Source organism: Camarhynchus parvulus, chromosome 4A, assembly GCF_901933205.1.
Source record: "Camarhynchus parvulus chromosome 4A, STF_HiC, whole genome shotgun sequence".
Taxonomy (NCBI): Eukaryota; Metazoa; Chordata; class Aves; order Passeriformes; family Thraupidae; genus Camarhynchus; species Camarhynchus parvulus.
In genome coordinates, this window is record NC_044600.1 from 9479068 (window position 1) to 9503248 (window position 24181).

General features: G+C 40.2%; 1 protein-coding gene across 2 annotated transcripts in view; it reads left to right on the forward strand.

The window, feature by feature from the left end:
* GRIA3 (glutamate ionotropic receptor AMPA type subunit 3) overlaps positions 1 to 24181 on the forward strand; it is a 143747-nt gene that overhangs the window by 52741 nt on the left and 66825 nt on the right. For both annotated transcript variants that reach the window (XM_030967935.1, XM_030967934.1), the window contains exon 4: positions 11795 to 11982. In XM_030967935.1, coding sequence (XP_030823795.1) covers positions 11795 to 11982 — 188 coding nt within the window. The remainder of the gene's footprint in view (positions 1 to 11794; positions 11983 to 24181) is intronic.

Below are 24181 nucleotides of genomic sequence, written 5' to 3' on the forward strand. Positions count from 1 at the left end.
AAAAAGAATACCAAGAAAAGGAATCAGTGAAGTGATGGGCCATGCTCCAAACAGTGAGCAAGAATATTTGGCTTCAAGAGCTAAAAGACCTTAGTGGGAGCTGTTAAACAGCAGTACAGCTGGAATGTGATTCTACGCCTCTTTTGCACTATTTTACATATCACAGTCATAATCCAGTGTTTAAAGAATATACTTTATAAATGTTTGTGCTTTTATTGCCCTTCTTTTTTTTTCAGAAACAACAGTAGTAGAACTTTTTGCTGTAAAAAGAAAGATGTTGGTTTCATATTTCACTGTAGGGAGAGTGTTGAGTACAATCAGGAGGGACCAGCTCCCTGGAGTTAGCACAGGCATCATATTTTGAGCCTAGAACATCTGTACATTAATAATTAGTAAGGTTAGATGGAAATTTCTTATTGAAGTCAACTCCATTTGCTTGCAGGCATGGCCAACCTGATTTTAACTTGTATTTCATACCTGCACAGAGATAACAACAGTGGCAGGAAGTGTTAAAGAAATCTTTCTTAGTTTACTTGGGGGTAAAAAACAGAAGTAGACAAGAAGTGTCACCTATTGCAGGAGGGCAGTGATGGAATCAGAACCTTTTGGTTTAAAGTATTGATTTGCACAAAACACAATATTTCCACTCTTCATACCAGGGACTTCTGTTGTTCTGTGAAATCTTGCTTTGCTTGAATGACTATAGTAATGGTCAACTGAGAGATCAGAAGAACTATCAGTGCTTGGGCCTCTAGCTGTGTATGCCAGTTACTGAATATTTTCTCCTTCAGATTAGATAATGGTAACTATGCAATCAGATTTGTGAGGCTTTGCATTCTTTGAAGAGTAGTCATACATTGGTATAATATCAAAGCAAATGGAATAAAAGAGTTCTTTTGTTTCACTGAATATCAGATTGAATATTCAAATAACAAATAAGTATTTTAAATAATAATAAACACTTGGCAGCATAATTGTGTGTAAAGCCCCACATAATTGGAGTACTGAGCCTGTTTGGTCTCAAGGATGTGTTTACTACAGCTGCCTAATTTAGCAAAGCAATTCTGAGAAAACATTAAGAACAATTTGGTTTGAACCCATGAAAACAGGGGGTATGTGGTTTACATGCAACTCCTTCCTTGTAATAGTTAATCTTCTGCTCTGCAGTCGATTGGAGTGGAATTTTCTATCTTCCTTTTCTTCTTCAAGCTAACAATTGATAGTCTGTCTCAGATATATGTACATCCCATTTAGTCAGACAGTCCTTATCTGTGCACTTGTTGAACATGTTACAGTGAAATAACTAATTAACAGCATATTCTGTAGAGAATTCTGTGCCACTTTTTAAGCAGGCCACAGAGTACGTATCCTGAGATGCAGATATCCTATTTTGGTGATTTCCAAAGGCACACAGGGCTGGTCTTTCAGAGGTATTTAGGCTTTCAACACACAGAGAATGACATTGTGGAAAGCACGTCAATGAGAACTATGTGTGGCTGTCATTGAAGGCAGTGGAATGCAGGTACCGCACCTGCTGAGGTTCTTCAGCATCTGCACCTTAATTGCCTTTGAAAACCTGCTCCCACCATCCTACCCAAGTTGCTTTTGGAAATGAAAGACAGATATCTGTGAAAATGTTGCCTCTACTGTACTGTGAAGTGAGCCTGTTTCTGAGTCATAGGAAAAGTATTTGTTGTTTCAAATTTTCTGGTTATTGCCATTTCTAGATCATTTAACAGAATCTTTACTATTTACCAAGTACACATGCAAGAACAAGACTTTTTTTCTATATTTATTTATAATATAAAACTAAGACACAGTTTTACACGTTCAGTGATTTTACTGCAGCATCATGCATAGATATGAGTCTGTAGTTCAGCAGCAGTTAACAAAGATCTAGAGGACAGGAAGAATGAAGAATGCATGACCTTTTGCTGATACCATTCTATGTTCATGGTGATCCAGCAGTGTACACTTCCATTATGCTAATTTTTGGACAAATTTTGAGGGCATATGCGTGTCTGTCAAAAGGTTCTTTATATGCAGAAACAAGTTTTGCCCTAGGTAAGGTAAGGTTGAACTTCTGCTGAAGTTGCCTCTGAAGTCATATATGTCACCTGAGTCCAGTTTCCCTGTGAAGCCTGTCATACTGGTATTTCCCATTGTCAGTTATCAGAGCAGTAAATTAGAAGAATCCTGCCCATGCCTAAGCAGTGCTACCTTTTTATCCTTATTTTTTTAAGTATCTTGTGCTGTAGAAAAGTCTGGATCTGAAGCCCAGACCTTGGAGAGATGAAGCTGGAGCTAAATGTTTGAATCACATCCCTGTCTCTGTTTAGTGGATCCTTATGCTGAAATGTTTGCACATTTCTGTATAATCCAGCCTAATATTTCATGTGAGCTGCCCTCCTGAGCTAGATCAGGAACAGCACGTGTTGTAACTGCCCAGAGATCTGACACACCTGGGGTATCTTCCCCCATCTGAGCTTATTGTCTCCAGCCCCTGTATTTAGAATGTGCAAAATAAAACACAGCAGCCAAAACATATTCTGTGTGTTAGGAGAGAAGGGATATCTGATGCTAAATATCTGATTTTTGGTGCAATGAAAAAGACTTCCAATAGCCAAATGCTGTTACAAGGTTGGATAATAAAAGCAAGGCATTGTTTCCCCTTTAGTCTCTTTCTTGAGTAGCAGGTGAAGCCAAAGGGATTTCATGACTGGGAGGCAGTGGGAAGTCTCTAATCTGCAGGTTACATGAGCCTGTTGTGTGTCACCACCCTGCAGAATAAACCAGGTTATTTTTGAGACACAGAGCATTATGCTGCAAGGAGGGGAGTTAGGTCACTGATACAGAGCACTGAGCCAGTCCAGCCTTGTTCTGCCACCTCATCTGGGTGAAATGTTCTGGAGGCTAACTTGTTAGCCCCAAGCTTTGTGCTGGGTCAGGTGTTGCCTATTGATGCCGCGTGAATTCTCCAGTAACTTTGTAAATTGTCATCCTGTGACATCGCTGAAGGAGGAATCAATTTAAAGCAGATCAGATCATAGATTTGGTGCTCTGGTTAATGCAGGTGAACTATATTTGTATGTTCAAGCTCAATTCAGGCCAAATCTGTATTACCCGGTAGTTAGCCTGTATACAGACTGGTTAAGAATAAATCTGAGGCCTTGTAATTGACAAACACATCGTTGTTATGAAGAGAAATGTACTGAAAAATATAGGAAATAGTGATATATAAAAGCTCCATATTGCCAGCTTATTAGAAAAAACAAGACAGAAATAACCAGTTAAGTGGCAAAAATGAAACACATATGCAGACTGTGAATATGGATCCATAAATTATCATTTATATTACCATAAAAACTCATTTAAATTTCAGAATACTTTTAAGCTCAGTAGTCACCCTTTGATTGCTTTCTCTTTTTTTTCTTTTTTTTTTTTTTTTTGTCTACAGAATAAATAAAAGGAAATTAACTTAGGGGTTGAGATATGAAACACATTCCAGCTGCAAGGGCAATTAAAATGCTGGCTACTAAAGGGTGAGATGTTGATGAGGAGAGACTTTGAAAGGCTGATAGCATCTGTTAATGAAAATTCTCAGAGGCATAAGATCTGTTTGCTCAGGTAGTTTGGAAACTGAAAGTGTAGATAAAGGTTAGGAAGTGGAATAAATATTTTTCTAACACGATTGACTGAAGGTCAGATAGAAAGAATAATTTTGCTATGCCTGAGGATAATTCAACTAGCATTATTTTTTTTCCAAGACATTTATCTGAGGTGAATCCAGGGGTTTTTTTTGTTATGAATATGTATTTCAATTCATAGTCTGATTACCATAATCTCCTGTGATTGTTTCTTCACAGGAACAATATTTATCACGTTTTAGACTCAGCAGTTCCAAACATGTTAAGAGAAGGCAGACAGCAATAGTACACACTCATGCTAAAAGCCCTAATGTATCATGATATAGAGCTAACTTTTATTACCAATATTTTTAAGTTTACAGCATACTTTGAAATGATGTTTTTCACTCTTTGAATATATGAAGCCAAGTTTTAGGTATTTTCAAAATCCTATGCTGTTGATAAGTAAGTTTCTTTTCTTCTGAACATCTACTGCCTTTAACAGAATAAAGGCAATGATTCTCTTGGCTAAAAAAGTTATTTAAGCTTAAAAAGAATTAATTTTATTTCCTTTCTCAGATGATAATTCCACACAATACTTTCCTTTTTAACTCTATTTGTAATTGTATCACAATTATACAACTTTACCTGGAATAATAAATAATGGTTTCCATCAGTTTCCATCAGCTCACTGGCGGCCTGTAGCTATTCAGCTTGCTCTAGTAAATAAGAGAAAAATGTATTCTGAAATGCCATATGGATGGAACGTGGCTTTACATGGAATGTAAAGACAGGTTGTCTTTTCTAGACTGATGATTGTTAACTCTGTGGTTCCTAATTAGAATCTTTTTTTTCTGAGATAAATATGTAAAGAAAATTAAGTCTGTACTTTTAACATGCAGTAAATCAGCCTCATTGACTGAGTGTTAGTCAACACACTGGGATTTTTGTTCTGGTTTCGTTTTTCAATTGCAGGTAGAGGTTGTGAATGAGACCTGATGATGATGCTTTACACAACTTTGTTCTTTCATGTGTTTTCTTCCACTGATTTCCATGCATGTTTCAAACACAGAAAAATTACATGACATCTCTCCCTCCTGACGAGAGAGGGAATGTAGGAGACTGTCATCCAAATGTGCCTGAAGTTATGGACATTGAAGTCCACTTAGGCCTCATTAGGGTCAGCTCACTGTGTCTGATGTCAGGAGGATTATGGCTGAGACCCTTTCTATCCATGGTGACTAGATCTGTTTTTTTCAGTAATCTATGCACAGAGGTAATGAAAACAAACAAACAAAAAAAAACCCATCTCTGATGGGTCTGAAGGAAATGGTTGGTAATATCTGTGTATCTTGGTTTCTTCTGTTTTTACCCAAAGAAACTACTCATCTGATTATATCATTCAAATGCTTTTCAGCTGAAGGCTGCTCTGTGGCAAGGAGCAAGACTCCTTGCTTGCTCCATGCAAGAGGCAGTAAGTGAGGCTGCAAAACCATGGTTGTGAGCTAGAAGAGATCAAAGGTGAAGAACCCATGGGAAAGCCTCTACAGAAAGCTGCACCTTGGCAAGACTGTGATATTGTACTAAAGTTATGTTGTTAGCTTCCTGATACCAGTAGGATGCAGGATGCTCAGCAAATGGTTTATTCTGGATTTGCTGATGGCACTGGAGCATGTCCTTGCTGGAGAATTCAGGGCACTCAGGGAAATTGGTGTCAGTGATAAATACCATAGGAATTTAACTCCATAGATTTGTATCTCACTGTGTATGTAACAGCACCATGCTTACTGCCTAGTTTTAGGGTTTAGGCTCTACTGGACAGACAAAGCCCTGGACTCTGTAGAGCTTCCCTGGTGAAGCATCTGTACTTAGCCATTTTAATTATTTTTTTTGTTATTCAGATATTCTAAAGCTTGGAGGTTAATTACTTTTAATGCTAATGTAGTTTTACAATTTTGTAATTTATATGCAAAAAGTTTTCTCTTTGGGAGAGCTCTCTGCTACTCCTAGACCCATATCTCTCAGATCTCAACACTGTCTGGTGACAGAGTGCTCTCACAACTCTGGTAGCATCAGTGTCAGTTTCATCAGCATCAGTACAGAGGATACCCTACTGCCCATATCACTGGATAACACAATGCTCTTCACCTTCTGTCACTTCTCAAAATTCATTACTCCTTTTTCTGATTATCAGTTCTAGGTCCACCTTTTCTTCACAATTGTTTACCTGTTATATTTTCCTCAAGTGGAATCTTGGTTTTGATGTGGTTCCATCTTGTCTGTTCTGTTACTAATCTGTATCCAGAAGCTGTTCACTCAATTATTATTCCTTTGAAAATTCTTTAAATAAAGATTTGCATAGCACAGCTAAAACTAGAGTATGGCTCTTTTGATAAACTTTGGATCATATCCTTGTACTGAGGTATCCCTATCTGTCCTACACCAGCAGATTTGCCCACAACATTGTGAAAGTCATATGAATAAGTCCCCCTGTGGAAGTGACAGCATTGCTTACAACATCTTTTTGTCTTGTCCTTGGTTATTGAACTCTTTGATCCCTTACTACATTGCTCTCATTTTACACTGGCACAGCTTCATTCAAAAACAACGTAGTTGCACTGACCTAAAACCTGAGTAAAATGAGAGGCAAGTTAGATGCAAGGTTGTTATGAAAGAATAGATCAAGGTGAAATGGATTCAGAAAGAGCCATTTAGGGAGAAAAACAGATATTTTACTTGCATTCAGCAGCTCTGAATTTCTGCAGTTTTAGCTGTATCCCATGCCTAACAAATATGAACCAGATGGTTCCTGTAAATTCTCCTCTAGAGCCAGGCAAGTTCACATTCACTCAACCAAGCTGTCATACCTATTTGTGTATATTTCTCTGTTTATGGATGACAGGTTGCAGTACTGTAGTGTATGTACAGAATAAGCTGGAGGTTTACAGAACAGAAAAAGCAGAAATTAAAAAAAGAATCATTACAATGTGTTTGCTACTTGGTCTAGAAGGTTGTCTGCTACCAGAGTAGTGGAGTGTAACACTTGACATGCTGCTTACTAGCTAGAAGTGATCAGGTCAAAACCAGATGGGTTGCACTTACTCTATTTTATTTAATAATTTGAACATGTGTGAGACTGAAGGAGCATTCCACAGTCGCCATCATTTACTGAATTGCTTCCTGGTGACTGTTTAGTAGCTTGTTCCTTGCTTCTTCCCCTACTTATGAAGTTGTTAAGCAGACCTGGGTTATGCAAAGCATACTTGCCCCACCAACATGTTGGGATTTTGGATGATGGGGAATTTTGGGGTTGGCTAGTTGTTTTTGAACTCATGCCTAACATGGTTAACTTTCAAATTAGTGTTAGGTTCAGTGCCAAACACACAGAATATCCAAGTATATCTCAATTTATCAACCTCTGGTACACTTGAAGTGTAAGCTGGCATCATAGAAGTTGTATTTGTCATGGGGGATCACTTGCCTGGATGGCCTCTTTTTTGGTGAGCTCATTGTGCCCTTGACAAACACAGCTCAACACTTAAATCCCTGAAGTTCACTGATGGACCAGAAGCATAGATCTCTGTATCATGTCCCAGATACATAGTTCAAAACACAAGTATTCAGATCAGAGCCAATGTTCATTCAGGTGGCACAAGCATGCTGCATGTCAGGAAAATACACCCCTTGTAGATTGCTGGTATTCAGTAAGACAAAAGGAAGAGGAAGTGCTCTTCCATTTCTGTAGGAGGCTAAAGGTCCAAGGTCTTAGCAAGAGCATTCAGGAAAAGAGATTTACATAAGTGGTAACTTTTTTCAGTAAGTACTTTGGTGCCATCTGCAAGGGCTCATGTGATACTACAGATGTTCCAGTGTGATCATTTAGTCATGTCACATTAATGATTGCTGTTATTTAAACAAGAGTAAGTTCAGTGATGTAGCGCATAGAATTTCATATGGCTGAGCAAACTGCTGACATGAATATTGCCTATGTGAATGTGGGAGAAGTTTTGTGAGCTTTCAGAGATGCAAAAGAGTGAAATGTCCTCTTCACTTGTGTTAGTAGGGTCAGTGGAGAGAGGCTTTTATCAAAGGAATAATCAGAAAGACTGAGGCACAGACTTTACTTCCCTGACAGAAGTAGCAAGATACTGGCTGAATTTGTTTCTTAGTTCAGCTTCAGGGAGGACTGGCCAGAATGTAATTCCATCTGCATTGCTTAAAGTACAGAGATAGCATTGCAACAAATAAGATTTTTACTGCTTTACGAGAAACTTATTTAGAGCATTTTCCTTCTTTGGAAGCTTCAGTCTGCAAAACTCAAAATACTTGCTTCAGCTCACGGAGAGGCAAGCTGGGCATTTGTTTGGTTCTAGTTTTATTACTGTACTTACTTTCAGCCCAATCATTTTGCAGGCTGTTTAGATGAGGGCTAGCTATTTGAATTCATCAATATTTTTAAAATACGCCAGACAATGACATATTTGAATGTTAAGGCCAGGATCATCTAAGCTTTTAGTAATGCAGATCAGATTGACCTGAGATATTACACTCAAAGATGATAGGAGCAACCTGTGTGTTACATGACCTGGCAAGTATGGCCACAGCCATCAGGTGCCCAGACTCTTCTTAAACCTGTAATAATACCAACTTGTTAATAACATAGTGCAGAGAAGGGATGTGGTGCCTTCAGATGAACTAACCTAGAAACAGTGCTTCCAGAAAAATGCCTGCCTTTCATCCTACTATTTTTCACATCCAGGGTATGACTAAAAAAAAGAAGTTGAAAGATCAGATTGTGATCTAAATAAATTTTTCTTGTGCTCTGTATTGGTGTTAATGACTACAGAATGAGCAGCAACTGAATTTTGGTGATGGTGTTATGGTCCCCGTTTCAAGATAATCTCAAGTTTTTCTTACCTTAACTAATATTTTTTGGCTGACTTGACAGAAGTAGTATGAACTGGCAACGGTATTGATGAAATCCCTTCCTGCACAACTTCTCCACAGACCTGTGGTGAATTATTAGTTCTTTAGTGTTTTGGAGTAAATGTGATGCACAGCAGACAAAGACTTTGGACCAGAGAGCATTGCCATGGCTGGCTGTTGCCTTCTCCCTTAGGGGGAACAAGATGAGAGGTACCTGTAAGAGTTCTGCACCTCCAGGGGACTGAGGAGTGAGCATTTATGTGTGTCCTGAGGGCAAGGTGTGGACAAGCACCATGTGCAGGCCTGGTCACTGACAGTGCACACAACACAGGAAATCATTTCCCTGTCCATTACCCAGGCAGTGCTCCCAAAATGGCACAGCTTGCATTGTTATGCTAGAAAGAAAAGTTCACATTGCAAGATAAAATGGTCCTTTTAGTTAAACAATCATACTGCTTATGTAACAGCTCTTTTAATGGTAAAGTACAGCTGGAGCCTGGAACATGTTGTTTACAGAAATACCACATAAGGGTAATGATGTAAAATGCAGTAAATGGTGCTGGAGGCATTAGACATGGGGAGAGCCCTGAGACTGGAGCAGTGAGGATGCAGGTGGCACCTTCCTGTGAGAGCAGGAGGTTTAAACCAAGCTTTAGTAAACCAGGAGAATGGGCTCTGTAAAGGTCATCAGAGGACTGGTCTAAGGAGCTGCTGCAGGAAGGGCAAATGGTTCTTCTCAAAGGAAGGATGGGAGAGGGCCCCAGAGAGAGGAGCTGGTGCAGCACAGACAGTGCCCATAGGGAGGATTTCAAGATCTGGTAAGGATAGAGGGGACTATGGTTGTGAAGATTTAATGTGACAAGGAGAAAGAGGAGGCAGAGAAGACAGAAATTACAAGTTCTGGAACTTTTTGGTCTTAGTTTACTGTAATTGTATTTTCATGCATAGGAGAAAGGCTGCTGAGTAATCTTGCTCTTTCTTGAAATGGTAACCACTGACTAATGCACATGCATACAAAAATACACATATACTCACACCCACACAAACATGCAATTGCACAAAATTAGGAAAATTGCCCAACTTTCTTCTGAGATATTCAAGGTTTGACAAAGCAAATTCTGACTCAGTGTTAGCTGAAACTGGAATGCAATGGCATCTTCACGCCAGCATATTCATTTTCCTTCTTTCCTTGAGATAGTTCACGAGCTTTGTATGTGTCATTAGCAAAAAACAGAGCTACAGATATGTTTGATATGTCAGTTTTTCATAATATTTTGAACTAATTTGTTCAATCTGGAGTAAAAAAACCTGGACTTACGGGCTGTTGTTGTTTACAGCAAGCTTAAGGTTCATACTTGGATGTTATATGAATGATGAAACCAAGTTGTAAATATTTATTACTGACTGAAATAGTGTATTTTCAAAAGCACATCTTTGTACACAAAGCATTTGTAAATCCCCATTAGTGGTATTTATGCTTCCACATAAAAATTCCTCATTTGCAGCCAGCTAAGTATCTTAGGCTTAGATCTTCCTGCTACATGTAATGCAATCACAATGCTGTCACAGACATCACAACCATTTTTGTAAAATATGATGTTAAGGAAGACTGAGTTCATTGTACTATACATATGTAAATGCCTCTCTTTCAGTAGTCTCAGAGGAAAGAAGATGCCAGAAAGAATTCTCAACCAGTGTACATATTAATTGTCACCACCTTTCATGGGATAGTAAAGCGCATTCTTACAAAGAAAAGCATTAAGAATCAAGGAGGCTGCACAGGGAAAGTGAGGGCATTTGAGTGAGACCTAAGGAAGTCACACGGTAAATTATGATAATCTAATTGTAATCCAGAAAATCATTCTTCCCTTGTTTGTGTCTGTAATGAGGTAATGGTGCAGCTCCTCTGGCTTCACACAGCCATTACAAATTTAGAGCAGGCTGTGGAAGATCAGGCTGCAGCACAAGTTCTTTGTTATTGTTGTAGCTCTGCAAGGATGTCTGAGTTCAGAATAGCTATTGGTGTAATTTGCAGCAGTGAACATGTTGTTCCTCTGTAGCTCAAACTCCTTTCAGTTTCAGAGAACTGGTTATCACAGAGCACGATTAAGTGGTTGTTGATCCTGTATGTTTATGTGGTTGTGTGTAAGCTTTTCAAAACTGGCTGTGGATAAGAAATCCATGACTAAATAATTGGACTGAAAGTTTCGCAAATAAATTATCTGGACAGAAACAGCACTTATATGGATATGCTTCAGTATAATAGAACTCTACTGAAAACCACTAGGTGTGCTTGAAGTAGAATGACTTCTGCCTTTGATTGGCATCTGCTCAGAATTGAAACAATTAGAACTACGCACAAAATTAAATTTTCTGAATGAAAACAGGTTCCCAGCTACATACTAAAATAAAGGGGTGCAAATCAATATCTGATGATTCCTACATAAGCATGATTTGACAGAGATTCTGTCTTTAGTTCCACCACTTTTCACTTAGGGACTTGACTTGGGTTCTGCCTTTCACTGAGGCATGGCTGTTCACAAGAAATTGAAATGCTGCTTGCCTCTGTAATTTCCCACTGTGTAGTCCTTGGTCGTTCTGTGCTGCTTCTCTCCTGTGTAGAGGATGCTAACTGAGTTGGTATGACCTTAATGAACACATTGAAAGTGTGGTTATTGCTGCTAGACTCCATATTTAAAAACATTTTTTGAAATCAGAGCGAGTGTCAGTAAAGTACTCTCCTGTGGTTGTGGCTCCAATGACTGGTACAATGACTTAATTGACATTCTTGTGCAGTGCTTGGATCTCTGCCAGTTAATGACCCATTGCTGCAGTCTGCACAGGCAAATCACCCCTTTTGTCCTGCTCTTCAGGGAGGGCTGATGGACCTCTGCCCAAGTAATGGCTGCAGGCTCCTATTCTCAGCTGGCACAGACCCCAGCATGACCATAAACATCCCTGAAAGGATCATAATATGGTATATTGGACAGATTCTGATAGGCCTTGCAGTGATATACCACCAAGGTGTTCTGCAGAAGTTGGTGACTTTGCCAGTGGCATAGCTGAAAGGAGAAACTGGTCCCTACACTGTTGTTTTCTCAAGCAGTGAAGCACTTGCAGGCTCTCAGCTAATCTGTGTCCCTTTAGATGATGCAAGTTTTTGTGAACCCTTTGTCAAACATGCAAAATAGCTTTTATTTTTGTTCTGCTTTTAAATGGTTGTATTGTCTCTTCCCCCACAGGATTTTCCATTCTTCAGGCAATTATGGAAGCAGCAGTACAGAACAACTGGCAAGTGACAGCCAGATCTGTAGGAAGCATAAAAGATGTTCAAGAGTTCAGAAGAATTATAGAGGAGATGGACAGACGGCAAGAAAAAAGATACTTAATTGACTGTGAAGTAGACAGAATCAACACCATTTTGGAACAGGTACCTGCTTTTCAGAAATTGTGTTCTCTCTGTGACAGACATCATCAATATTTCTAGGACTGCTTATTTCTAGACATTATTAAGTATCCTTTGAGATTTGAGTCCCAACAACTGGCCAGTTACCTAGTAAAATTAACATGTCACACTGATGCTCATAGTTGGTGGCCGCACTTACATGTAACCTACCAGGAAATACCACTGTGATATTTTTTCCCAAATGTTAATAATGAATATTTTTTAAGTAGCTAAGGAACCTAGAACCTCAGCTGCCAGAGTAATATCACTGGAATCAAGGCTACTTGTAAGGATTGCAAGACAGGTGCAGTTTTTTAAGTGGAGCATGAAACAAGAAATAAAAAGCCAGTGAAGTATCACAGAATCATCTTAAAGAATTCCCAAATTCCCAGAAGGAAATCCTGCTAATGAAAAATTCAGCTGGCAGTCCAGACAATTCATTAGTACATTTTGCTACATAAAGTCCTCCCCTCTGCACAGCCAGGGCTGTTGACAGCCTTAAATTGTGGGTGATGGAGTCTAAGCACCCTTGTGGGGCAAGATGCATCTGGAGTGACTGTTTTGCTCTTGCATGGCTTTCCCAGTGATTGCTTTGCCCCAGAGGAATGGCCAAACCCTCTGGCCACCCCAGGGTATTGCCCACTCTGCCTGTGTCCCTGGTTGTGCTGTGCAGTGTGCTTGAAGAGGTGTAATAACAGCTACAAATTGTCAGAAGCAGACACAGGACAGTTCCCTGCTGCCTGGGCTCACAGTAAAGCTGGTGCTGGTGTGGTACCAAATCCATGCTGCTTGGTTAGTCACAGGCATGTGGGAATTCACTTGCACTGAGACTGAAAAACCCTCTGATTACTCCCACTTTGTAAATTTAACTGTGGGTTCATAGTATGGAATAGATCAGTAACATTTAAATTGCATGAAGCATTAGCATATCTCTTGGAAATGTTGTATTGTAAACTAGCAACAAACTGACCTCAGTGCCATAAACCCTGGGAAACATGAAAAATATATTCACTGTGTTCCTTCTCAAAATATTCAGTTCCTGTCAGGCCTTGAGGTGTTTCACTGAGGGTCAAGCTGTGGGGACAGCCAGGTGCCACAGCTGCTACTGGCAGAGCAAGGAAGGAGGTGCTCAAGGGAACAGGGCACAAGCTGTGCTGGCCCCTAACTCTGACAACTGCTGTGGTTCTGATGCTAATACACAGCACTGCATTTTATGCTGTATTTTTAGGCAATATGGTGAGTGCTGACTTTAAGGGAATTCATACTGAAAAGTGTAAGAAACTTCTCCTTTTTTTTGTCAGTTGCTCATGTTCTTGGAAAAGATGCAAAACACCATACCTACTCACAGCCCACTCTTTTGAAAATGCTGCAGGAGAGCACTCCTGAGCCAAGCTTGAAAGAGCTCTGTGGGCACCCTCTCAGCTGAGATGAGAAGCAGGCCTTTTGTTTGATCTGACTTCATTTACATTTGTTCTCATTTTTTCTTCTATTGTCCAAGTAGAAGAAAAATAAGTCAAACCACTCCAGTGCCTACAAGGAAAGCTGTATACCAAGCAAACCATGTAGCAAAAAAACTGGTGACTCTTTCTTCTGCTACTATTCGAAATTCAACTCTCATGAAGTTTAAATTTTGTTAAATGTATGATTCAGTATTCTGTCTGTGATTAGCATCTGTTAAGTAAAAATTTGCTGCTGGGGCCTCGACATTTCCCCAAACTCTACAGTACATGCTGGTACACCTGATGCTAAAAATATCTTCTGTCAACAATTTCCAGAGTTTTTTTAATTGGATACTGAAAAGCAGTAACTTAAATTTCTGCAGGGAAAGTCAGTAATGGTGGATGGACCCTAGGTTGATGGCTGAACAATTACTGTTTGTAGGCTTTTCCTTCCATCTCCTCTGCTTACCCTGTTATCTTCTCATAAAGTAGTTAAAAGTTTTCACAAACGTGTCATATTTAAATCCATCCATCCAGTTTGCTCAAGGGAATGGAGAGTTGTCTTTTTTTCAGCCAAGTGTGTTTGCTGATAGCATAATATTGAGGGGAGAGATAAGTCTGGATTTGCATATTTCAAATCTAGCGTTTTATTGCAGTTTAAAAAGTCAATTCAGTGCTATGTGTGGAGTTTAGGAAGGCTGCTCAGCTGAGAAGCACTAACATCTGAGCCTGGTACCACTTGCTGATGCACATTTGCAGATGGGTTTGTTTTTCTCAGTGAGAACAAAAGGAAGCCAAGACACCCTACCTGTCTGACCTGCTGTGCCAGAGCACTGATGGACAAACTGTGTCCCACAGAGGGCTGCTACAGGCTGCCTCTGCCCAGCTGCCTCTCCATGCCTCTCCCTTTTTTGGCCTCCTAGGAGCAGAAATCCAAAGGTCAACCCTCCCATTAGCTTCTGGGAGTGCTGCCTCCCCCCAGAGAGGGCGTTTATGTGGTTACTGTGTGGCACCTGCTATTTCACTCTGAGTCAGCAGCAGCACTTGCCAGTGACCCTGGATTTCAGAGGCTTAAATAGAACTTATTCAAGAAGAAAAGCCATAGCAGAAATAAACAGACTGTAAACCACTAAACAGTCTACACACGCACTGAGTTTGCTATCAGACTTTTGGGCTCTTGGCCAGCCCATTCAGCAAGCTTGTCAGTGCTCTGCTCCAGGAGCCATGTATCATGGCTTTGTGTTAGTGCTTGGATTCAGTAAGAGTGACCTCTTTTCCTGTACCAGGCTGGTCAGTGTGTGCACTTCTCTTCCTTTGATCCTTTTTCAACCAGTTCAGGCCAGGGTATATATCTCTTCCAAAAATTCAGGCTCATCCAAAGACAATTACACATCTGGGGATTTTCTTCTGAGACTTCAAGTCATTCTGGAATATTCTGTACCTTCCTCCAGTGAGTCAGTGACCTTGAGTATTCTGTATGCCTTTAGCATATGGCACGTGTGTGAATGTCCCTACGTTTCCAATACCTGTCATAGGAAGTATTTCTCTTCTCAGGGCTCTGATACTTGATCTTCCCAGCTGTGACTATAACGTCAGGGAAAGAGGGAACCTCAGCTCCTACCCTGCCTGGGTAACCTGTTTTGTGCCAAATTTCATACTGTAGGCTGATTTGTTTTTATTCCCCATTCAGAAGATTTTGGATGAGACATATTTTGTCCGGGAGGTGGATACCCTGCCCAAGCCTCTTCAGCTGTAAAATAGAGGGAAGCAGAGAAATCAGTAGTTATTCTGTAAATTGCCATCTGTTTGTTCACCTGCCCTGTAGTTCTGTAACCACTGAGCATGTGGATCTATATCCCCCTTGCACAACAAAACTGTATCCAATTCAATCATCTACTGGCCTCTCAGGCATACAGATAGCAACACTTGTATCATGCAAAATTCATAAGCTCCCCACACTTCTTGTCCCTTGATGCTAAAATATTCTATATTTCTTCACAGATAGATATAAAATTTTGTTCTCATAAACAGAAGAACATTTTCTTCTGAGAGCTAACAGTAAGCCTTAGCCTGTTCAACCATGTATTTAGAGACATGGTTTTGAGTAAAGAAATACGTTTTTCTTATTCCCAGGATAATAAACTGTATTTCAGACCAGAGTGGCTTTATGTCCACTTAGAAAAAAATCTCCTGAGGGCAAACGAGGAGGAAGAAACTCCATTCAGAATCAAAATGGTGAAACTTTACAAAAGACCTGTTTATTCCAGAGACTGCATGCTTTTATCAAAAGGATGCTATCTCCAAACTTAGTCATGAAGGTTAGGCTCCAAGGCAGTGTCTGTATTAAGTGAAGGCATCTCACAAAGCAAAAGCAATATTACAGTAGAGAATGCAGTCCCCAAAGTTTTACAATGACAGCCAGACTGTCAAAGACAACTTAAAGTGAAGCCTCTCTGGGATTAAGAAGGGTAATCTGATTGACTGAACTCTGTCCTGTGCTCGCACTATGGCGACCTTCGAGTCTGAAATTCTGAGATTAGGGATGGAGGTGTGCAGGTTTTCAGTACAGCCCCAGCTGCATCTCCCTGCAGAGCTGCTCAGATCTCAGTGAGCTCACTGCACAGCAGCTCTCACATTTGGGTGTCATAAGAATAAACACAGAACTGCAGTATTGGGTTGATAAACAGTCATTAAAAATAACAATAGTGAAAACTGTTAATGAAAAAATTCAAGACCACTGTCATGTAAACTTCCTGCTTTATGTGTTCCATTATAAACAGATGGTCTGGGGCGGGTTTGCCTGTGTTCTCCATGGCAATTTAAAATACAGTTGCTACAAATCCAGAGGGCCACTTGAAGCAGAGCTATGAGTAGCTTCAGCTCCTGCTTTGCCTTTGAAGCCCAGCAGTGCTATGTCCTCTGAAGGCACTGCACTGCTTGGAGCAGCCCCTCCAGAGCAGTGTGCCTGTCACCTTCTCCAGGGCTCAGGGCCACAGCTGTGTCACAGGCTGATTTTATCCTCTGTCTGGAGCTGTGTGGAGCAGTGGGGTTCAGCTGAGGCTCCAAGAGAATATCTGCTTTGTAGACTGTTGTGTAACATCACGCTGAAACTGGTACAGCTCATTTTAACATTTCCAATGAACTAGAAACTTAAAATTTAGGACACTTCTTCATTAGATACCCATGAGTATTGTTGAAACCAGGATGTAAAGGAGAATGAAAGGTCACTTCTTTCCCTTCACACCCAGTGAGTTTCAGCAGCTTCCAAGTCCGTGTGGGCATTTGGGGAGGAAAGGGGAATTACGTAGGTCAGGCACCCTCAGGAGGTGGCCAGCAGAAGAGTAAGAGGGGAGAAGTCAAAAGTGACAGCTGTATCTGCCTTAAAGGGCCTGCTCCTGTCAGCAGAAACTCATAAAGGGCAGGAGATGAATTGCTAAAGCAGAGAGTAACATCTTGGGTTAATTGCCCCACATACAGCACATTTCACACATACCTGAGGAAAGAATTTCTAGCTTGTAAAAAGGAATGTCTCTCCAAAGCCATCATCCAGATATCATAAAACAAGCCAGGTTCTAAATGACAGGAATTTATCAGAGCATTATTAGTCATCCTGCAGAATGATTGAAGTAATGGCACACAAAGCTTAAAAGTGTTCAAAAGACATTAAAGCACAGTTTTAAATGTATCTGATCAGTAGTAATAATAATTAATCCAGAAACATCTTCCTGTGAATGTGGAAGCTTCTGTATGTGGAAGATTGCTGCCAAGCAACTGTTGTTTCTTGTGCCAGTGGTGTATGAACCTGAAGTCAACATTAGTTTTTATTTTTCTGTGATTGTAGCAATTGCTCATTTTATGTTTTATGATAATTTATGGGATATTTATGCACATGCCAATGCACACACATGCATCTGCTTTTAATACTTTGCCTCTTTTTACCACAATATTTGTAGTATTCTGTTATGCTGTTACAGTCATACTTATATGGCAACCTCTGCATTGCCATTAAATGTACAGAGAACCAAAATCTTTGTTTAGTTATGCTGTTGCAAGTACAGAGTCAACCATTATCCTGAGGATGATATTTAAATTGATATCACTGTGCTCATACAGAGATTGTATTTGCTTTGAACTTCAGTTAATAGTTATTTTTAAAAGCCCAAATTGCTGCACAGCTCACCTTTCTGTGCAGCTTTTCAGTGCACAGAAATGGTGCATGTGCGTGCCCTGTGCCCTCTGAGGGTCCCACTCACTGTTGAGCCAGTGTCCACACTGTCTGAGCTGCTCAGGTTGTTACCCTTGTGGACCCTCAGAGGGCCTGAAGGCCATTGGCCCTCACCTTTCCCAGCTGTTGCATTTGGTGAGCTTTGGGAGCAGATGGACTCATGGATGATTCTTGTGCCGTACCTGGACTGGAGGAGGGGATTTGGTCTTTAATTAGCTCTACAGATATTTTTCAAAAACAACATTCACAGGACATGTTTTCGAGACACAGAGTATTTGAGGGAAAGGGAGAGCTGGCTATAATTTGTTCAACATGTGACTCCCTGAGTTTTTGTCTTTCCCTATTTGTCCATCTCTCCATCTCTAATAGCTTTGGGAATCTTTGTCACCTCTTCTAAGCTCCTGACTGATTTTCAAACCACTCACTCAGTCATCTCCTCCAGGCTTTAAAAATCAGTTTGTATAGAAGTTGCTTTGTTTCAGTCCTGGCATTTAAATGAGGTTCTTTCTCCTTATACATAAAGGATAAGCCCTTTCATCTTAGCAGACATTACCTTAATTTCTGCATCTGTCTCTCAAATAGTTTAATGCTTGAAACTCTGCTTCTAACCAAAGCCTTTCCTTAATTAGTTTCCAAGGCAACCAACCATCTTGGCGACAATTCAGATGAACCAACTGCAGGGAGAGGAAGGAAACACACTATCAAAATGAATAGTAATAGCACAGTACCACTGTGCAAACAGGCCTTGTACATCACCAGAGACAGCACGATAGTTCTGGTGTCTCATCAGTTCATTTACAAGGAAAGAAGTAAAAGAAAAGCTGCACAAGAGTGTGTGTCTTTTGTTCACAGCTCACTAAGCTGGGATTAATGGCTTCAGTGTGATAGGGATCACGTATCTGGGGGAGGAGGAGAGCCACTGGGGCTTTCCAGGGCCCCTCGTGGACCAAGGTGTTCCCAAGTGCATCTCATGGAGCACAGTTACAGTGCAGTTCAGAGAGCAAGATTTTCAGACTGGGGATAACCCCCCTGGGCTTTTTGAGCCCAGGTGCTGGTGGTGCAGGCTGGAACACCCTGGGAGTTCATAGCTACAGACTTGTGGGGAGACATCCCCAGAGGTGAGCTCCAGAGCCGTGATCCAGAGCTCAGGTGTGTTTGCTGCAGGCTCCAGCCGGGTTTGGATCAGGCATTCCAGAGTACATCCCAGTCCAGTCTCTCACTGCTGGAATTGCACATTCATATGGGATTCCTGTCTCCTATCCCCTCTTAGCTGTGCAATTCCACCTGCCTCTGGGGAGCAGATTTAAGACATCAGGGGGAGCTTGGACTATTTTTATAGAGAATCAGGCCCTATCAATCAACTCAACTCAAATACAAACTTACCCCACAGAATCCAACCAGTGAGCTGGAAAGCAGTGTAATAATTTTAGAGAAAACTAATGTTCCATGGCTTAAAAAAAGCCCATGTTACTAAATTAAATTTGTTCGTGTCACACCATAGGCATGCACTTGGAGGTATAATGGTGTATATATTATTGGAAGCTCAGTCTTCCAAAATGTGTAATAAATAAAATTATCAACAATATACACAGACACTTAAAAAATACCTTAAGTATCTTCTATCCTGGGAAAATGCATGTAAAGAATCAGAAAAGAAAATTATTGCTGTATCTCTGTTACCTCATGAGTAAAACAGGCAGCCCTGCTGCATAAAAATCTAGTAAAAGTAAATTAACCCTTCATAATCTTTTTCAGTTCATGGTTTATGCACGAAGTTATATGGGAATACTGCAGAGTGCTGCTCATAGTGAAGCAGAATAAACCTTTTAGACTCTTTGAAAGCACTGAAAAAAAGCAAACTGAGTGCAATTCCAGTCACAGTAAAATGCTATTTATAATTAAAAATAAGAAAAAGTAACCTTGTCTTTCCTAGAGGAGATTGCACTATTTTTTCTAAATTTTGTAGGGCATTTGAAAAGGAAAGGAAATGCTTAAAAAGGGGAAAAAAAAAAAGAATGGCTACTATTCAGTATTTTTGGTCTGCTTGAAAGCAGTGCTCTGCAGTACAGAACCCCTTCCAAAAAATTCTCATGTGAGCACTGGGACTGAATTACTGCGACACTTCTGGGTTATATCCAAATAATAGTTTGAAGTGATCCTGACATGCAGTAATAGTTTATATAAGCAGACTTCTTTTTCCAAGGACTCTTGTCCAATTCCAGGGAATAACACTGGGATTTTACTCTGACATGCTGATGGGAGGTACTCCATGGGAAATTTTAGGTGAAATTTAAATTTCAGAAGAACTTAGGATTTTACAGAGGCTTGAAAAAGTGCTGGAACTTCCTTGAATGTTAAATCATCTTTCATGATCATTTCTCAAAGGAGGATATTTCTCAAAAAATATACTAGAAAAGCATAGACAATTTAAATATTATCTCCTTAAAATTACCTGTGTGTGAAAACCACTGCTGCAGAGTAACATATGTAATAATTTATTTGCTTCCCATAAATACAGCTACCAAAACTCCTCCAGAACACAACTGGATTTTTAGTTCATCACCCTTACTTAAGAATCTAAAGAATTCACTATTTAAAAATTTCTATGACACATCCCTTCTAGGAAGCTGTCTGGGAGCAAGTATCTTTTAGTGAAGGTATCTTGGCAAAATAAGGGGGAAAGGTCTCAGCAATTTTGAGTATCCTTCTCATATGGCACAAAGAATTTTTGTTTTGGTTGTAACAGCCCCTTGTATCTGATCATGTTTTTAGTTAAGTAGCTTCAAGTGATGCAAGGTAGTTTAAGTTTTGATTATTTTTGACGTGAAGGTCTTTGTATTGAAGGATGTGAATTGTGACGAGAGATACAGTCCTGAGAGATATAACACTGGTTTTGTCTGTCTGAACAAAGAAGAAATTTTGATAGAAAGTTTATTTCATGAATTTTATTCTGTTTAAAGAGTAAATAATTGTGATTATGAATGGCAGTTACCAGAGATCATAGAACTCTTAATCTCTGTGTGCTCTGATCCATTTTGCAGTTGAGTATGTCCTTTAACAATAATTGTGCCAACAGATTAATTAATCTGACAATATTGCTAAGTCATATCAAGGAAAATGAGTTTAAGAAAATTTTTTCAGGGCACAGAAGATTTTGTCAGCACAATGAAAGAAATTAGGGGAAAGTATCATGCCCTCAGAACCAATGTTGCAGTTTGTACTTTTTTTCTGAAATAATTTCTAATGTAACCTTTTATGCACAAATTAAATGTGTATTCCACTACACAGTCTTCAATCAGCAAATGTCAGATTAGTTATGGGAAAAGAAGTTGTAGCCATATGGAGGGAGAATGAACCACAACACAGCTTTCAGATGTTGCATTTCATTACCCTCCAAGGATTAACATGTACAACCACCATCTCTCTGGAGATGGCCTAAAAGCAGAATTTCACTCTTGATGTGACTATCTTGAAGGAGAGAGGCAAGGCAAAGAAGGACACAAGAAGGGGACCAGAGGGGGAAAACCTAATGAAGTGCTTCAGAGGCATCAATTCCCTGCTTCCTCCAAGCACATTTTTGTCCTCTCCTTCCAGGAGATTCCGGTTCTCTAGGAGAGAATCTCCCGTGAGAGATTCGCTGCGGAACAGCCAAAAGCTGTTTGAAGAATGTTTTATATGCCCAAACAAATGATCTTGATATTGTGCTGTAGAGAAAAGTGAGGATTCGGTTATAAAATGTAGTCACAAATGTGTAAGGTGGCAGTAGCATGGAAGTGAAATTCTTAGGTCCATGTACTGCACAAAAATACAAAATACATCAATTGAGACTGTGTGGATTTGTGACATTCTCTAAAGGGCAGGAAGGCTCTGAAATGGTGGATGAATTAATCTCAAATATATATTCAGTTATTTTTTATCTGCAACAAATACTATGTGTGTGGAATCTTCATCTTAATATTTAACACATTCTTCATTTAATATTTAACTCAAATTTAATATAGTACTCATTCTTCATATAAATGAAATCATTGTTTACTGCATATTTTACAGCATCACAATCCCTGGTGGCCCAATTCCTGTCCCATTAATACCAAGTGAAGAGATAAATTGCCTTCCCTGGGTTTGCACTACAGTTACAGTCACAAGGTTTTGACCCTTTGTGTGAGGGAAGCAGCTCCTGCAGAATGTGGAAATGGTTTTGTCTCTGCAGATTTAAAGGCAGGACAGGCATCACTTGTTTGGCAGTGACAGACCACCAGTAGCTGGGATGTATCTTTTGTCCCCATGAGATTGTGGCTCCTGTGGAACCTCATATACTGGCACTGGTGGTGTTGATGTGATAGAGTCAAAATCATGACTCAAAAAAGCTCTTTTTTATAAATATACTGAGAGAAGATTGAACCTTGTCTAGTGTTTATGATCCTCAAAGGGAACATGGTCTTTCTTCAGAGGCTTGTGTGTAAATTGGAAAACAGGTGAGTGGGCTCTGCCAGCTTACTGTAAAATTGAGCTACTGGGGTTACAAGGGATCTTATTTTTACTGTGATATCTGGTTAGATGAGGAAACTCCTTTTCCCACAAGAGAAGTTTTGTTTCCTGTTTTCCTCCTGTTTTTCCTAGTTCTGTCTGGAAAGTTTACGTGACAAGGGGTGACCTGTGCAGAGCAAACACAGTGAGGAATGATGATGTACTACTGTCCATTGCTCACATGGTCACTGACACTCTAGAGGTGACTCCTGCATTGCTCTTTGTAGTGCAGTGAGGCAGAGAACTGCAGTGCCATGGCTGCAGACCTCATAGGCAGCTCCCCCAGTGCAGGAAGGGTCTGCAGGAGTGGGCAGGAGGCCACGAGAGGACTCTGCAGTGCTGCAGAAGTTCCTCCTTCTGCTGAGGGGTAGGAACAGAGCTGAGATGCAGAACTTGCAGATGGCACTCAAGAGAGGTAAAACATCTTGCTAACATACTGACAACTTTTTGGGCCTTGCCTTCAGTTTCTATTAAACTAATTGGATGGTCACCCTGATAGTCTCTTCCTCTCCTTTCTTCATTTTGTCCTGAAGACAAATGAGCTGGTTCAGTAGGGTGCTGCATCACCAGGCACAGCTTTTCAGTCATTCAGTCCAATGTAGGTAGGAGCTGCTCAGATCTGAGATAAGTTTCAGGTAACTCCATCTTCAGAACAGAAATGCTTTCAATAGGGCTAGGAGCTTGAAAACACCTGACCTGCTAGCCAGGTGAGAAGACAGTGTGCTCCACAACAATTTGGGCTTGCCAGACAGTTGTTGCTATGCTTGATATCCCTCTGTTCCCATGAAGTGCAATCAACACTGAGAGCTCATCCTGATGACGCTGTTAAAATTTTTTTATCCCTGAGTCCATTTATCAGTTTTACTTGTTTGCTGTGGGAAAGAAAGAGTTGTGTGATCACTTCTGACATTTGCTCACTGCTTTGAAGGCAAAGGTGTCATAATTATATTTCTATAGTGAGGTGTAAAGCCATGTTACTGTCTAACTGGGGGTAGCTAAGTCCTCCTGTCCTCAGAAATGTGCATGTACACTTGAAAAACAGTAGATTCTTTTTTAAGTGTAGGCTTTTTGTAACAATGGAACCCAAATTAACGTATAAATAGCCTCAACAAAAACACTTTTTAACTCTGATCTTATGGGAGATTTAATTTTGCTTACTACTGTCTTTCTGAAACATAGGAAAGAAGAGCGCTAGAGTTAACACTGCCCCATTGTTCCCAGATATGGTGAAAATGGAAAGACACATTACAGCAGGTCAGATCTCTGCCTGTCATTCCATTAAAGTGGCACATTTCTGCCACTTGTCAGGTATGAAAAGCAGAGTAAAAATTTTCAGACCCTCTTTGTGGCAATATTGCCTGTCAGCATCAGTGTTTTATGTTATGGAAAGATCTAATAGACTCGTAAAATACTGTGGGTTTGAGCTGTAGATGACGTAATCTGTGCTTTTGTGATCTAGTTTTTTTATTTCTTTTCTCATTTGTAAATAAAGGATGATAAGTCCTTTGGTCTGACATCCTGGTCAGACTAAACTGACCAGATAGCAGTGGATTCAAGTGTAGGAAGGATATGCTCCTTACAGGTATTAATTGGACCTGGTAGTTTTCCTTTCAGTGCTGCCAAATTCATGATAGCTCCTTCTCTCAGTAAAAGTGCAAGCATATCCTCTTAGCTTGTATTTTTCAATGCCTTTTTGAAATTAAAGCCCACAGAGGCAGGAAGGTGGATTTAAAATGACTGAACTGCTGGGCTTAGAGGGTTGTGATCAGCAGCACAGAGGCCAGCTGGAGGTTAGTTACTATTTGGGGTACCCTGAGGGTACTGGGGCTAATCCTGTTTAACCTCTCTCTGAGGGATCTGAAGGTTGTGGGATGGAGTGCAGTCTCAGCAAGTTTGCAGATGGTACCAAATTAAGAGGAGTGATACACCAAGTAGTTGTGCAGGTACAACAAGTAGTTTTGCTACAATACTTTGATAGGCTGGTGAAGTGGGC